This window comes from Cavenderia fasciculata, assembly GCF_000203815.1.
Source record: "Cavenderia fasciculata unplaced genomic scaffold Scf_EUAJFUG02HR96I-5, whole genome shotgun sequence".
Classification (NCBI taxonomy): domain Eukaryota; phylum Evosea; class Eumycetozoa; order Acytosteliales; family Cavenderiaceae; genus Cavenderia; species Cavenderia fasciculata.
Window position 1 is genome coordinate 105,703 of NW_004457624.1, and position 14,671 is coordinate 120,373.

A 14,671-nucleotide genomic window follows, 5' to 3' on the forward strand; every position below is an offset into this window, starting at 1 on the left:
TTTAACCCCTTTTATTCAAATTTAGTTGGAGTCAGAGGATGAAGATTGGACTGGGAACTCAAAGACGACTTCCTTACCAGTCAAACGGTGGTATACAGCAGTGAAGGAGTCAAGCTTGTGTTCGGTGAGAGTCATTTCCTTACGGTCAAGGTAGATCTTGTGCAACTTGCTACCGTCTTGTCTGTATCTCAATCTACGACCAACGATGTTATTTGGGAAAACGAGGTCTTCCAAGATAGCGTCATGGACGGCCTTGACAGTACGGGAACGTGGGATCTTTTGTTGCTTGACTGGACGAGCAGCGGTAGCCTTGTGGAGGACTCTACGTTGGGCGATGAACATAACGGTCTTACCACCGAACTTCTTTTCCAATTCCCAAACCAACTTTTGTTGGATCTAAAAAAATATGAATGATGATGAGGGGAGTGATGGGGGATGATTAGATATTTGCTCTTCTTCTATTATTCCTTTCTATCTATCTATTTCAATTCATACCTTGTTGTAGGCCTTGAGTTGACGGTATGGAACGAAGACGACGACAGCCTTCTTTCCGTCAGAGACATCGTAGTCCTTGGCAGCGACGATGCTGAGGTCCTTCAAGTCCTTGAAGTCACTGCTGTTGTTTTCCAAGTCCAAGAGGGCTTGAGCAACAGTGTTCTCAAATTCGGTAATTTGCTTACCGTTGGCCTTAACGATCTTCTTGTTGGTAGTTAACATTTTCCTGTAGTAGATAGATGTAGTATTGTATGTTGTAGATGGATGAAATGGTTAGTGTCTCTTTTCAATCTCTGTGTGGCTACTGTGCTTCTGTAAAGTTATAGAGTATCACATACAACTAGTCCTCTAAGCGCTGGGTGACAAAAAAGGGTCTTCTCAATGTAGGGATGACCGCGACAAAGCCAGCTGCAACACGTCTCTGCGAAACTCTATCGAAAAAAAAAGCAAAAATATTTATTAATCAAAAATTCAAAACAAACTCGAAATTTTTTGCCTTGTGTGGTGCGTGACAATGAGGGAGGGAAGATTTTCACAGGGATGGTGAAGTTGAGCTAGCTAGTTTTATCATTAATGATTATATTGATTCTTATTTTATAAATTATATATATTTTAATCATCATCATTCACTTACTCTATTGAAAAGAGTAGTATAATTGTATCATCATCTATATTTGTAAATTATATATATAAAAAGACAAAGTCAATCATTCTTTTGGATTAGTATTAGCTATTAGAGATAGAAGAAATGAGTAGAAACCAAGTAGAGTTTTCAAATCAACCTGTCGTTATCGATAATGTATGTTGTTAAGAGATATGTGAGTAATTATGGTATAAACACTCCACTAACACCTTTTGAATAATCAAATTACATTTAACTTGTATTTAGGGTTCAGGTTTCATTAAAGCAGGTTTTGCAGGACAAGATCAACCTTCTTCTATATTTTCATCATTGTAAGAAGGAGAAGAACAAAGAGGAGATTTGTTTTTTAAAAAAAGATGAACTAATGATAATAATTAATATCTTTTATACTTTTTGTATAGGATTGGTCACCCAAAGTATAAAAAGGTGATGGGATCAAATGTAGATGGGGATTCATCATTTTTCGTTGGAGACAAGGTCACAGAGATGAGAGGAGTATTAAAATTGAGACATCCAATGGATCATGGTGTTGTAATGAATTGGGAGAATATGGAACGTATTTGGAATCATACATATGAATTGTTAAAGATTCAATCATCTGAAGTATGGATAAAACACACATTATTAAAATAGATATCAAATTCTAATCTTTATTTTCTATTATTATTATTATTAGCATCCAGTATTAGTTACAGATGTACCACATAATCCAAGATTACATAGAGAAAGAGCAGCAGAATTATTCTTTGAAACCTATAATACACCTGCTTTATATTTCTCGATACCAGCAGTACTCAGTCTATATGCAAGTGGTCGTACTACTGGTGTGGTTTTAGATTCTGGTGATGGTGTTACTCACACTGTTCCAGTGTTTGAAGGTTTTGCCTTGCCACACGCCATCACACGTATAGATATAGGAGGTAGAGATATTACCAATCATTTGCAATACCTACTAAGAAGAGCAGGTTACAACTTTAGAACAAGTGCCGAGCTCGAAGTGGTTCGTATCATAAAGGAAAAGAACTGTTATGTTGCATTTGATCCTGCCAAAGAGGAAGAGTTGTTGGAACCAGAGGCCGGCACTAGTCGTCCCGTTCAAACAACATACACATTGCCCGATGGCCAAACTATCGATTTGGGTGCCGAAAAGTTCCGTGCACCAGAACTTTTATTCCATCCAGACATTATTGGCGACGAATCACCAGGTATTCATCAATGTCTTGACACTTCAATCAGAAAGAGTGATATGGATCTTAGAAAGACTTTGTACTCTAATATTATCCTAGGTGGTGGCTCTACTCTGTTCCACGGATTTGGTGAACGTCTTCTCAACGAAGTCAAGAAATTGGCGCCCAAAGACGTTAAAATCAAAATCTCGGCTCCTCTTGAAAGAAAATATTCTGCTTGGATTGGTGGTTCTATCATGGCTTCCTTGTCGACATTCAAAGATTTATGGGTTACTCATCAAGAATATGAAGAAGAGGGTGCTGCTATTTTACATAGAAAGATTCTTTAAAAGACAATGACATAAATATTTATTTTACACACAATAAAAGAAAAAGGATTTAAATATTTAACTATTTAAAGTTTCAGTGATTGTTCTTTGACCTCTTTGTGGAGGTCTAACTCTATGAATATAAATAAATGGACTTGGTGTAATTGAACTAAAATAATAAAAAGTGTTAATATAAGTTTGTTTTGTTTTGTTTGTTTTTTTGTTCTATTTACTTTAAAGATAAAGGAGTGACAAAAATAAATTGTCTTGTTGGAGTTTGCCTTGCTTTTGATAGAAGGAGTTCAATACTGATACGTCTATTGACTTCATCCATGAAAACATCAAATTCATCCATAGCTCTAAAGGGACATTCCATAGCTTCCCAAAGTGACAAGAGAAGGGCAACCGTAGAGAATGAACGTTCACCACCCGACAGTGATTTAGTGTCACCTTTGCCTGTTACATTTTCAGATGGACGCATTTTATCCAATTGTACACTGACCTCGAGTTTTTTATCCTCGTGATCAAAATCTATCTTGCCAGAGTAACCCTTTCTTGAAAGGAAGATGTTAAAGTATTGAGAGACACGAAGTGAGATCTTTCTCTGGAACTTGACCCAATTTTTTTGACGAAAGTTGAGATGAATCTTTAGTTTGTTGTTGAATTTTGTCATTTCATCACGTGTTCTTAAAATCTCTACCAGTTTGTCACGACATTCCTTGAAATGGACGTGAACCTCTGCACGACTTCTTTTACCCTTGCTCTCTTTTCTAATGAGTTCCTCTGTCTTTTGAATCTTTTGAGACAATGTAGAAGGGTTTTCATTTGCTGCAACCTCGACACGATCACAAAATTCCTGAGCCTTTTGCATAGATTCTTGGTGGAGAAGTTGATCGTTTGTGAGTTCGTCTTCCAAATGCAACTTTTTCTTGTCATATTCTCCAACGTTGCTAATGACTTTACCTTCTTTCATACGAAGATCACGCTCCGAACGAGAGAGATTCTTGATCTCATTGTCGAGTTTACCAACGATTCTTTGAATTTTATCGGCTTCATGATCAATTTGACGCATCTGTTCGACAAACGGTCTTTTAGAATCGTCAAACTTTTGGCGATCATGTTCGATTGATTGTAACTCTTGTTGGATCTCTTCCATTTCCTTGTTGATCGTTTCCATACCCTGTTCGAGTTCATCGGTTGGTTCGTCGGTTGGTTCTACCAATTGTTCTTCGAGTGTTTTGAGATCAGTCTTGACACGGTAGAGTTCACGAGTCAATCTTTGGTATTCTTGATCCTTTTGTTTGAATGCCTGTTGGAATGCACTATCCTTTTGAGCGGCATCTCTTTCTTCTCTTTCACATTGGTCGATTTGTGGTCTGTATCCTTTGATTTGTCCATCGAGTTCGCGTACCAATTGTTCGACACTGGCACGAAGAATTTGTGATCTACCAGAACTGTCACCAGTAGTCAATTTTTGAGAGTCTCTAGAACCAAAGATTCTATCTGCGATTGGGGTGTAGGCCTCCCTGATAATATGTGGTTTTTGACCATAAATGATATTCTTTCCTTCCTCTACATTATTAACCAAAACATATGTTTCAAGTCCTCTTGTATCGATGAGATAATTTCTAACAATGACATTATCACATTGAATGGCACGGAGAACGGTATGATATGATGGATCGAGTCTGTCATGTTCGGCTGTTTTGTAGGGTTCAACATTGTTCATCTTGACGACAGTGTAGTCAAGGTTGTGAATACCAACCGACTTGGCCATTTCAAAGAGGAGGTTGCCATCTTTGTAACTTCCAACCAAAAAACTACCAAGTAGACCTCTTTTAATGATCGACTCTATAGCATATGACCATCTTTCATCGTTGATCTTGATCATTGTGCCGAGTGGTCCAATGGGTTGCACAGAGAACTTTCGAGAATTATCTTGAATTTTCTTTACCAAAGTAGGGAATCTATCACCATAGATACGAAGGTTATCAGTCAATGCACTCTTGAGTTGTATCAATTGTTTTTCGAGCTTGCTGACTTGGTTTTGTACATTGGAGACTGCCATTTGCTTTTCTTGACGTATCGATTGCAATTTTTGACCCTCTGTCTTGATTTCAGATATCTCTTGTGTGATGATGGTTGATTTTTTTTCCAATTCCTCCAATTGTTGACGTTTACGATCGACATCACTCTGTTTACTCTGATTACGACGTTGAGCTTCATTTTTTCTCTTGATTTCTTGAATGGATCGATGTTGATTTTCTCTACGTTGTTTGAGATGATTCATACGCTTTCTCTTGTCGTCTGATCTTGCAACAAATCTACTTTCCTCTTTTGCAACTTCCAATAATTGAACTTCGACCTGTTGTTTCTCTTCTTGCTTTTTTGAAATCTCTGAAGAAAGTTCTTCAATCTTTTTTCTTTTATCGGCCATGTCATTGGTGATTGCATTGATCTGTTGCCCAATACCTTGCGTTTCATTTTGGATATTATTCTTTTCTTGAATGATTTGGGCGAGTGCAGCCTTTTTTTTGACAATAGTTTGTTCAACACCAAACACATAGGACCATGCCAATTGCTCTTTCAAGTGTTGAACCTTTTGTTCCAAATCAACAACAGCTTGTAAATCTTTAAACTCTTTACTCAATGCTTCAACTTTCTTTTCCATCTCTTTAATAATGATTCCTTTTTTATCCAATTCTTGTTCTGATCCTTTGATTTGATCATTTATAAATAAATAATCTTTTTTCATTTGATCTAATTGTGTTGCTGTTAAAAATAACTAAAAACAAAAACATAAAAAGTATATATAAGTAACAAGTAAATCAAAATATTTTGGTTCCCTTTTACATACATTATATTTATCTTGAGGTCTTGAAGTATTTAAAAATTCTCTACTTGTATCTTGCATTAAAATGGCCATAGGGTTTTCAATTTGAATGTTGAACAATTCCAAAATGACAGCTAGATCTGAAAACTTTGTAGAGATTACTTTTTTACCTGTATGATCCTTTAATTTATAACCCCCACCACCAGATCTACTAATCTTTCTTTCTATAATAATCGATGGTCCAAATTCTTCTGGTAAATGTGCTTCTGGTCCCTTATTTCTTAACTTTACTGTAATGATTGCTTGACTAAAGAAAGATGAATATATAAAAATTAGAAATGAATGACTTTTATACTACTACTACTGCTCTTATGATATATCATACTTTGCATCATTTTTAACCAAATCAGCCAATTTATGGCCACGATTAGTGGTACCAGACTTTGCACCTAAACAAATGATCAATGCCACCAATAGAGCACTCTTTCCACTACCATTTTCTCCACTGATAAAGTTAACATTGGGACCAAACTTTATTTCAAAATGACGATGACACATGAAATTCTCTACCGATATACTTTCAATGATACCCAACTCTGATTCACCTGCAACTCCATCTTCATCTTCATCCATCTCTTCATCTTCTGATTCTGAAGAATCTACACTCTTTGTCCTATGTCCATTTCCATTGGTACTGTGACCGTTTCCATTATGTACTGCTTTTGTTGCTCTTGCTGTTGTTGACGAAGATTGTGGTTGTGAATCTTCAAACTCTTCATCTGAATCTTCTTCTTGTTGAACTATTCTTCTTTGTTGTTGTTGTTGTTGTTGTTGTTGTGTTTTTATTCTCTTTATATCTTGAGAAACAATGATTTCATCGTCATCACTTTCCTCTTCTACTTCTTTTCTTTTACCAACCATCTCTCTCTCTAGATAAATCTATATGTAAAGTTTAGTTTACACACAAAGAGGGAGAGATATAAATATATATAACAACACTAAAGTATTTCTACTATTATTATTTATACTGTTGTTGGGTTTATTATTGGTTGTTATTTTACACCCCCTATCTTTATCTATTTTATTTGTTACACAAAAAATACTATGAACTAGCATGCGAGTAGTGAGTTGGCGCCTCTTTTTTTTTCGAAATATGTCTGTGCGAAAAAATAGATTATTTTTCCTTTTTCTCTCTAACGGTTAAATCAATATATATTTATAGTGCGCATATATATATTAATGGAAGCCAATTTAAACGATGAACTGTTATTACAGTTTTATGATGAATCATTACAATACTTTAAGAAACATAGTTTGGAGACACACCAAACTTTAGATAATTTATATGAAGAATGTCATGTTGTAAGCAAGAAGAAGAAAGATAGAATAGATCGATAGACTAGTCCATCTATTAGATTATTAACGACGATACATGTTGACATGTTAACAGAGCAAAGGAATACAACAACGATCATCTATTATTAGTTTTATCAAGAACACCAATTTTCAAGACACAGTTGGTTTGCTGGCAGAAATAGAGTTTATACTATCGGAAATACAAAATAGATTAGATAATATTCCTACTTTTGAAAAAGAGGTATGAATTCAATCTAATAATAGATTCATAAACACTATAATGATGATGATGATGATTATTTTTTAACCAAGTTCTTCAAGTTTATTACACATTTGGACAATAAAGATCATGAATACGATGATGTAGTAGAACAGGTCAATAAGATTACCAAAAAAATAGTTATAGAATTAGAATTGATAAAGAAAGAATGTCATAATGTAAGTAAATAATAAATAATTAATCAATTCATTAAATTAAATTAAATTAAATTAATAATATTAATATTAAATTATTCCCTTAAAGTGTAAAGAGATACTGGAAAAAAAGAAAAGAGAGCAAAGACTTGCAAATTCAAGAGATAGATCCCCTTTATCCTATTTTATTTATATTATATTTCCACTCTTTTCTTTCCTGGTCTATTATTTCTATAGTAGTGGTACATATTCCAGTACTTCTACTTCTACTCAGATGTCGGGGTAGAATAGAATTGGTGTGGTGTGTTCAAAAACGACATCAAAACCAAAATAGTACAATGAACGCGATGTCACTACTACTTCACACACACACACACAATCAAAGTAATAAAAAGAAAAAAGATATCTTTTTTTAAAAGGTGAAGCCGAAGAGCAGGAACTGGAACTGGAAAATAATCGTCGATAATGGGGCAACACATTGAGTATTGGGGTGAATTGTCAAATGACGTCGTTCAGTGATACCCCACCAACCAACCGATTGGATTGTATCCATTCATCTGTTTAATGCAAAGATGATATCAGTTCTTGGTTGGTTTCATACTGTCTCTGTCGGTGTCTCCCCACCAATAAGTAGAAACTTGAATAATAGTATCAAATCAATCTTCGTTCGGTCGTCATTAAAAGTTAGAACAATAACAAGTTATCTTTAAAGTATTTTTAGTGTGAGTAAAGAAGCTCATTCTTTTTTTTTTTTGGATCTTGGCATTGAATCTATCATTATCGCCAACCACTTCCAAAAACAGATTTTTTTACAACCGACCAACGAAATTTGATTGAGTGTTTTTCAAGTTTTTGCCAACTGAACACTGAATATTCGCCAGGGCTCTCCTAACCGATTGACTTTGCTGTTCTGTTTCAACCTCATAGGTGCCTACCAAAAGATATGTCGAGCGATAGAGAGAGCAGTTTCCAGATCCAAAAGATTGAAGATACCTTATCGTCCAATGAAAACAAGCTTGTAAGATAAATCTGTGGCTCATGGTACCATCCCTAATCACTGTTCTCTTTTATCAAAAGTATATAAGACTCCTCAAGCAAACAACTTTTAATTAATTCATTTACAACTTCACACTATTTCAAGTTAATCTTTTTATCTTTACTACTACTATATAATAATAATCTTAGGCACCACCCAACAATTTTTCTAAAATTACCAACAATCAACCAATTTTTTTGTAATTATAGATTGCAATCGTCGATAAAAATCTACACAATCCCCCCACAAACAACACTACTCAACAACGCCCTACTGTATTTTCAAGATATTTTTATGTACAAGAGACATCAACAACAACAAACCTTTTAGTTCTCCATCTCCCAATCACAAAGGTAATTTAAAAAATCTAAAATTACCCTCCAATAGAATCACTTTTCCTTATCGCTTATTCATTATAGTAGCAGTACTAGTAGTATCTTAATTATTATTATATTCGAATTATATTAAAAGTATCCAAACCAAACCAACCAGTTCCTTCCTACATAAAACCTTTTTTTTTTGAATGATCATTTCTTTTAATATCAATCAATCATAGTTGTAATCTTTTAACAAAAAAAATATCAAAACTGTAAATACACACACATATATCTATCTATCAACTAAATACAACAACATAATAATAATCAAATTTACTTATATCTTTTTTTTTTTTTTCTTCCTTTTTCTTTTTTTGTTTTAGCCTCTTTGTAAAATATTATTATTATTTTTCCCATCTATCCGTTACCTCTTTTACGCCGCCGCATTCATTCTAGTTCTAGTTACCACCAACCACGACAAGTACTAGTCTAGATTTTTTTTCCCGATTCACAAAACAACTAGGATTTCACAAAGGTATGTTTTCAACTCAAACATCTGCAAACACAACGTGCCGTTTCAAACCGAATTGTCGTGACTTTAAAAAATTTGTTTACAAGATCTCATCGCACCCCCTATTTCTTTTGTGTTTCATTGTTGCCAACAATCTTAGTGATCCGATGCACCCCATTGTGTGCGTACGACACCATTGTTTTGTTGTCCGTCACACAGAAAGCGGAGTATTGTTTTTTGTTCAAATCTCATCATGCTGCTTGTTGGTAAGTTTTTTTTTTTTTTTTTGTCGGTTGCCTCGCCATTCTCAAGTTTTTTACGAGCTTGGTTAGATTTTTTAATTTTTTTTTAGCAACCCTCGCCCTCATCGTGGTCGGGTTGGCCGACTTTTTTTTGTTTTTTTTTTTTTCTCGATCTCCACCCACACACGATCCAATCAAAGGGCAACCCCACACACAGCAAGATTCATCAACTGCTGCAAACCTACTTTCCCTATTGCTCTTTTGTGACGGTTCTCTCTCTCTTGCTCCTCGTTGCATAAGTGTTTCGAGTGGCAAATGCATCCATCGTTTGTTGATCTCAAGGCTAACAATAGGTGGTGATGAAACCTTCTCTTTGCCAAACCGAAGAAGGTTTCACCCACAGGATTTTTCGCTCAGACACATTTTGCAGGTTGACTCTTTTTTTCTTTCTCCTTCTCCCTCTGCCCCACCCCCCCTACACCCGCACTATCTTTTAAATTTTTTGGCTCTTGCCCACCTCCGGCAAAATATCCCACTGCAAGACTTGCTGTATTGCATCATTTATTTTAGTTGTTGCATCCAACAAGATAGATATTTCCCCTTTGCCCTTGGTCTTGCTTTATTTATTTTTTGTTCCAATCAAATATTTATTTTATTAGTTAGTTTGTTGTCATATAACAATACAAATATTTATCTTATTATTTGTTATCTCTTTAATTGTCCAGCCCTCCCCCACATACAATCCAACCAACCAAACTCAAACAAACAAATCAACTTTTAAATTCTTTTTTTAACAAAAGCAACCAACAAACAAAATCACCTGATACATTTTTCTCCTATATATATATATGTTTTACTAATCTCCAAATAACTATTTATCAATTACCTCCCTGTCAAACAGCTTAATTACAAGCTTTTTTTTTTTCCCCAACACCCCCCTTTTCAATAGTCGAATCACAGTCAGATATACTGAGAATATCAAAATAATAACAGTCTTCGTATTTTTCCGCCCCACCCCAAACAACCAATCAAATATAATATATACACACATTAAAAATGTCCAACGAACATCAACAAGCTCAACAACCATCCGTCGCTGTTGTACAACAACAACAACAACAACAAGCTCAACAAGTTCAACAACAACAAGCTCAACAACAAGCCCAACAACAAGTTCAACAATCTGCAAGATCACATGGATACCAAAGAATGTTCAAGAGATTGCTCCAAACCCGTTCACTCCAACAAAAGCCACTCATTCCAGAAAGAATCGTCGCCTCTTACAAGGTCTATGGTTGGTTAATCCAACATGACCCAGCATACGAATCGACAGCCTTCCGTCGTGAAGTACTTGTTGCCATTGACGAGATCTTTGATATTGTTTTGGCCATTTTGGAGATGATGAAGTGCTCATCAAATCTATTGGTTCCAATCATTATCTATGCCGACAAGTTTGTAAATAGAAGTGGTATTAAACATAATCAACTTTTTAATTTATTGTTAACAAGGTATGTAAAAGAAATAAGTAAAAAAAAAAAGTAGTAAATAATAATAATTTATTAATTTTTCTTTTTCTTTTTTTTTTTTTTTCTCTTTTCTCTAGCACTGTTGTTACACTTAAATTCTGGTCTGAATCAACTCAAGTAAATAATGCCATTATTGCAGAGATTTTCAACTTTTCATTAAAGGATATGAATTTAATGGAGAGAAGATTCCTCATTGGCGTTGATTACAACCTCTGTTTGACCAGCGAGACTGTTACCATGTACCTTTTACAACTCTATGAAAACCAACAAATCTTTTTGTCCTCTTTCAAACACCCATTCGACAACCCACCACAACTTGTTCGCAAGCCATTCGAATTGATCCAATTCCAACACCACCAACAACTCTTGCTCCAAGAGAGACTTTACCAACAACAATCCCAATCTCAACAATCATCACCACAGGCCTCACCATCATCCTCCCAGGAATCCTCACCTCAACAATCTGTTTTCTACACCACCACCAATCAACCATCACCAGCCGTATATACTGCTGTTCAACAATATGCCTCTCAACAAATCTACATGCCAAACCAAATGGTTTCACCAATGTGTTGATCATCCTTTTTTTCCAAACATATATATTCATATACTCTCAAACACCATATACCCACCCCCCTTTTTTTTTCTTTTCCCAAAAGACCTCATTTCCATTTTAATGGTTTCAAAAATAGGTACTTTGACTATTACAACAACAACAACAACAACAAACAACATAATTGTAAACAAGTAAATAATAATAGTAAATAATAACAAACAAACAAACAACATATAACATTTTTTAAAACAATCAAAAACCAACATGTTTCACATAATAGTCAAATCTACTACTATATATACCTACCATTCAAAACACGGTTGTGGCTAGTACAATATATACATAATATATTATATAGAACAATTCCAGTTTTTTTTTCCCCGCCCTCACCCTCAAACCAACATCAATCAACCAACCAACCAAATCAAATCATACATATATATATAACGAACCAATTGGATAACATTCACGAAATGGTTTTTACCATTTTTTTCCCTCTCCAACAACAATAATATCTTATTTTTTTTTTCAACCAAAATTTGTTATCATATAAAGTAACATTATATGTAACGCGGATCTTCTTCACCAACCTTACCTACTCCCCTCCTTCCCCCCAATATTTAAATACCTCTAATCATATTGCCAATTAAAGTAATATACATGTATTTGTGTATAGTTAAAAATTTTAAATAAATAAAATTCAATTTTCAAAAAAAATATATATAACAATACTTTAGTATTTGTATTTGTATAAAGACTTTAGTTAAATTGATTGTAATATGACTTGTTTTTATTTATCTTGAAACAAAGGCCTTAATTTTTAATATTATATTGGAAACCATTGATGGCATCCATGGCTTTCTTGTCAACTCTTCAACACGATTACCATATTCATTCCAAATGAGTTGACTCAAGTTATTGGTATTATATCTTAATTTTAGGAATTTATAATAAACAAAGATTATAATGATTGATGATCCTCTATATTGAATTGGATAAATAAATAAATAGGAAGGAATAGAATATTAGTATCCAAGATAGATTTTAAATTACTTATATTTTATATATATATATGACATACCCAGTAAATAAACCAAAAATTAAACCAAGCATAATCATTGCTTCAGTTGAAACAGCCAATTGAATTGCAGTTTGTTTCTTGGTTTGAGCAAGATCGAGATACTTTAGTACGAATGGGATTCGAATGTATGGACGAGCAATTGGAACAATATGAAAGAAAGAGTAGATAAGGTTTGGTGCAAGGTTTACTATTGAAGGTTGTCCACTTAGGATATAGAATATCAAACAAAATCCAAGAAAGTGTGTATTCTCATTCTTTAATATAACATCAATTTGTGATCTATTGAATCTTCCCTATTGAATTGGAAAGAAATAAAGAATGATTAGTCAAATTTGGATTATATATAATTGAAACAATGATGACGATGATGATGATGGACATTGTTAATTACATACCTCAAATGTTTGAAATAATGGGATGGAGTAACCGATAATACCAGCCAAGAATGCTCTATAATAAAATACTGGTCTACCAAGTATAAGGAATGCCAAACTAAATACAAATGTTGATATTTGAGCAACTACCCATGCAATGTAAAGTATTTTTGTAAACTTTGATTGTGTTGCTGGTGGTGGTGGTGGTGCAGATGCTGATGGTGCTGGTGATGGTCTGCTACTGTTAGAGTTTGTATTTTGTCTTGTTGATGAAGTATTTGATGATGAGGATGAAGAAGTAGTACTTGGTCTTTGTGAAGTAGATGATGAATTAGATGTAGATGAAGAAGAAGAAGAAGAAGAAGAAGATTTCTTAAACTCTTTGATAATGTAATCACTATCAACATTATTCTTGTAGTATTTTTGTTTAAATTTAAATAAAATAGCATCACTATCTGCATTAACAGGGATGAGTAAGTTATTTAAATAACTTTTCCATCCTTGATCATTTTCCCAATCAAATGTATCAAATGTCATTCTTTTATATATCTATCTATTTGCTGTGCGTTGTAATTATTAATTAATTGAACTAAAAACTGTTAGTTTGATGACTCGTCAACTTCATTCTCTGTTCATCAAAAAAAATAATTAAAAAATAAATTAAAGCAAATAGGGGTGAGTCAGAGGTTGTATAACATTATTATTGATACAAGTACAAGTACAGTGTATCTGTACACAGAGAGATTTATTACTTTTTAAAATTCACTTTCTAAATCAGGGAATAATTTAAAAGCTCTTTTATAAAGAGATACGGCAATGTTTGGATCAGTTTTCTCCATTTCACCTGCTTCTCTTGCTAGTTCTCTTGCCAATCGCTCATTTTCCAACATTTCCTTTGAGCTACTTGGGTTTACTCTAGTATACATTACATCGGTACGCATGATGTACTTTTGATTGCCACCAGGTAGTACTGTTTCACCGTCATGCCAAATGTTGTGTGTAAAGACAAGTATTCTTCCTTCTTTTGGTTCTACCGATGCCAATACGGTCTTGTCATCTTTTGGATCTAAAAATCTTGTACATCCACCTGCAATACCACCTGATAGATAAATCATAAAGGTGAGATATGATCTATTATCTGCATCTCTCTCGTAGAATCCATCATAGTGACTTGCAAATGCACCTCCATCTTGGTATTTACACAATCTCCACAATTCATTGACTTGATTGAGTTTCCACTTTCCATGCAAATGTTTTCTAGCTCTTCTACCATCATCCAAGTAAGGTGTTGAATCTGAAATATCCAATTCCGATGGTAGAAATTGTTTGATTCTTTCAAATATCAATGAACTCAGCGAATAGCTCTTTACCAATACTCTCGAATTATTACGATACTTTTTTATATAATGTGCCAATTCATCAAATCCCATCTCTTCTCCTCTATCAATAATATATCTACAAATGAAATTAATAAGAGTAATGATCCTTTTTCTTATTCTTTATTCATTCAATCTTACTTGCACTCTGTTGGTGATAGAACATTATCTAATATGAATGCAGATTTTGGTGTTAAAGCATCAATGTTTGTCTTTGTTATTGGTTTTACATCATCTCCTTTTGAATCCAAATCAAATGGGAATATAATATTTCTAACCTTTTGTCCTTCTATTACTAATGTTTGTTCCATTTTATCGATATATATATATAATTTATATGTATGTATTATTCTATATATTCTGTTAATACAAAAAAAAACAGTTATTAAACATTGATTATAAAAGAATCATCGCTT

General features: G+C 33.9%; 7 protein-coding genes across 7 annotated transcripts; 3 read left to right on the plus strand and 4 right to left on the minus strand.

Annotated features, from left to right (window-relative positions):
- Positions 1–21: 21 nt before the first annotated feature.
- rps7 (40S ribosomal protein S7) lies at positions 22–717 on the minus strand (the record flags this gene model as incomplete). Its single annotated transcript, XM_004349951.1, has 2 exons — positions 22–396; positions 496–717. 2 exons carry the CDS (start codon positions 715–717, stop codon positions 22–24), a joined length of 597 nt encoding a protein of 198 aa, XP_004350001.1.
- Positions 718–1,243: 526 nt separating this feature from the next.
- On the plus strand, positions 1,244–2,654 carry arpA (alpha-centractin; the record flags this gene model as incomplete). Its single annotated transcript, XM_004349952.1, has 4 exons — positions 1,244–1,294; positions 1,385–1,449; positions 1,540–1,741; positions 1,815–2,654. 4 exons carry the CDS (start codon positions 1,244–1,246, stop codon positions 2,652–2,654), a joined length of 1,158 nt encoding a protein of 385 aa, XP_004350002.1.
- A 57-nt stretch (positions 2,655–2,711) lies between these two features.
- smc6 (structural maintenance of chromosome protein) lies at positions 2,712–6,387 on the minus strand (the record flags this gene model as incomplete). The annotated part of the gene is made up of 4 exons (XM_004349953.1): positions 2,712–2,802; positions 2,867–5,418; positions 5,491–5,773; positions 5,852–6,387. The coding sequence occupies 4 exons, from the start codon at positions 6,385–6,387 to the stop codon at positions 2,712–2,714; spliced, it is 3,462 nt and encodes a 1,153-aa protein (XP_004350003.1).
- Positions 6,388–6,705: 318 nt separating this feature from the next.
- DFA_11066 (uncharacterized protein) lies at positions 6,706–10,005 on the plus strand (the record flags this gene model as incomplete). The annotated part of the gene is made up of 8 exons (XM_004349954.1): positions 6,706–6,828; positions 6,962–7,063; positions 7,135–7,260; positions 7,809–7,919; positions 8,482–8,625; positions 9,052–9,124; positions 9,453–9,495; positions 10,002–10,005. The coding sequence occupies 8 exons, from the start codon at positions 6,706–6,708 to the stop codon at positions 10,003–10,005; spliced, it is 726 nt and encodes a 241-aa protein (XP_004350004.1).
- Positions 10,006–10,398: 393 nt separating this feature from the next.
- On the plus strand, positions 10,399–11,444 carry DFA_11067 (uncharacterized protein; the record flags this gene model as incomplete). The annotated part of the gene is made up of 2 exons (XM_004349955.1): positions 10,399–10,850; positions 10,946–11,444. The coding sequence occupies 2 exons, from the start codon at positions 10,399–10,401 to the stop codon at positions 11,442–11,444; spliced, it is 951 nt and encodes a 316-aa protein (XP_004350005.1).
- Positions 11,445–12,218: 774 nt separating this feature from the next.
- tmem33 (uncharacterized protein) lies at positions 12,219–13,416 on the minus strand (the record flags this gene model as incomplete). Its single annotated transcript, XM_004349956.1, has 3 exons — positions 12,219–12,405; positions 12,506–12,798; positions 12,901–13,416. The coding sequence occupies 3 exons, from the start codon at positions 13,414–13,416 to the stop codon at positions 12,219–12,221; spliced, it is 996 nt and encodes a 331-aa protein (XP_004350006.1).
- Positions 13,417–13,634: 218 nt separating this feature from the next.
- DFA_11069 (uncharacterized protein) lies at positions 13,635–14,566 on the minus strand (the record flags this gene model as incomplete). The annotated part of the gene is made up of 2 exons (XM_004349957.1): positions 13,635–14,334; positions 14,397–14,566. The coding sequence occupies 2 exons, from the start codon at positions 14,564–14,566 to the stop codon at positions 13,635–13,637; spliced, it is 870 nt and encodes a 289-aa protein (XP_004350007.1).
- Positions 14,567–14,671: the final 105 nt, after the last annotated feature.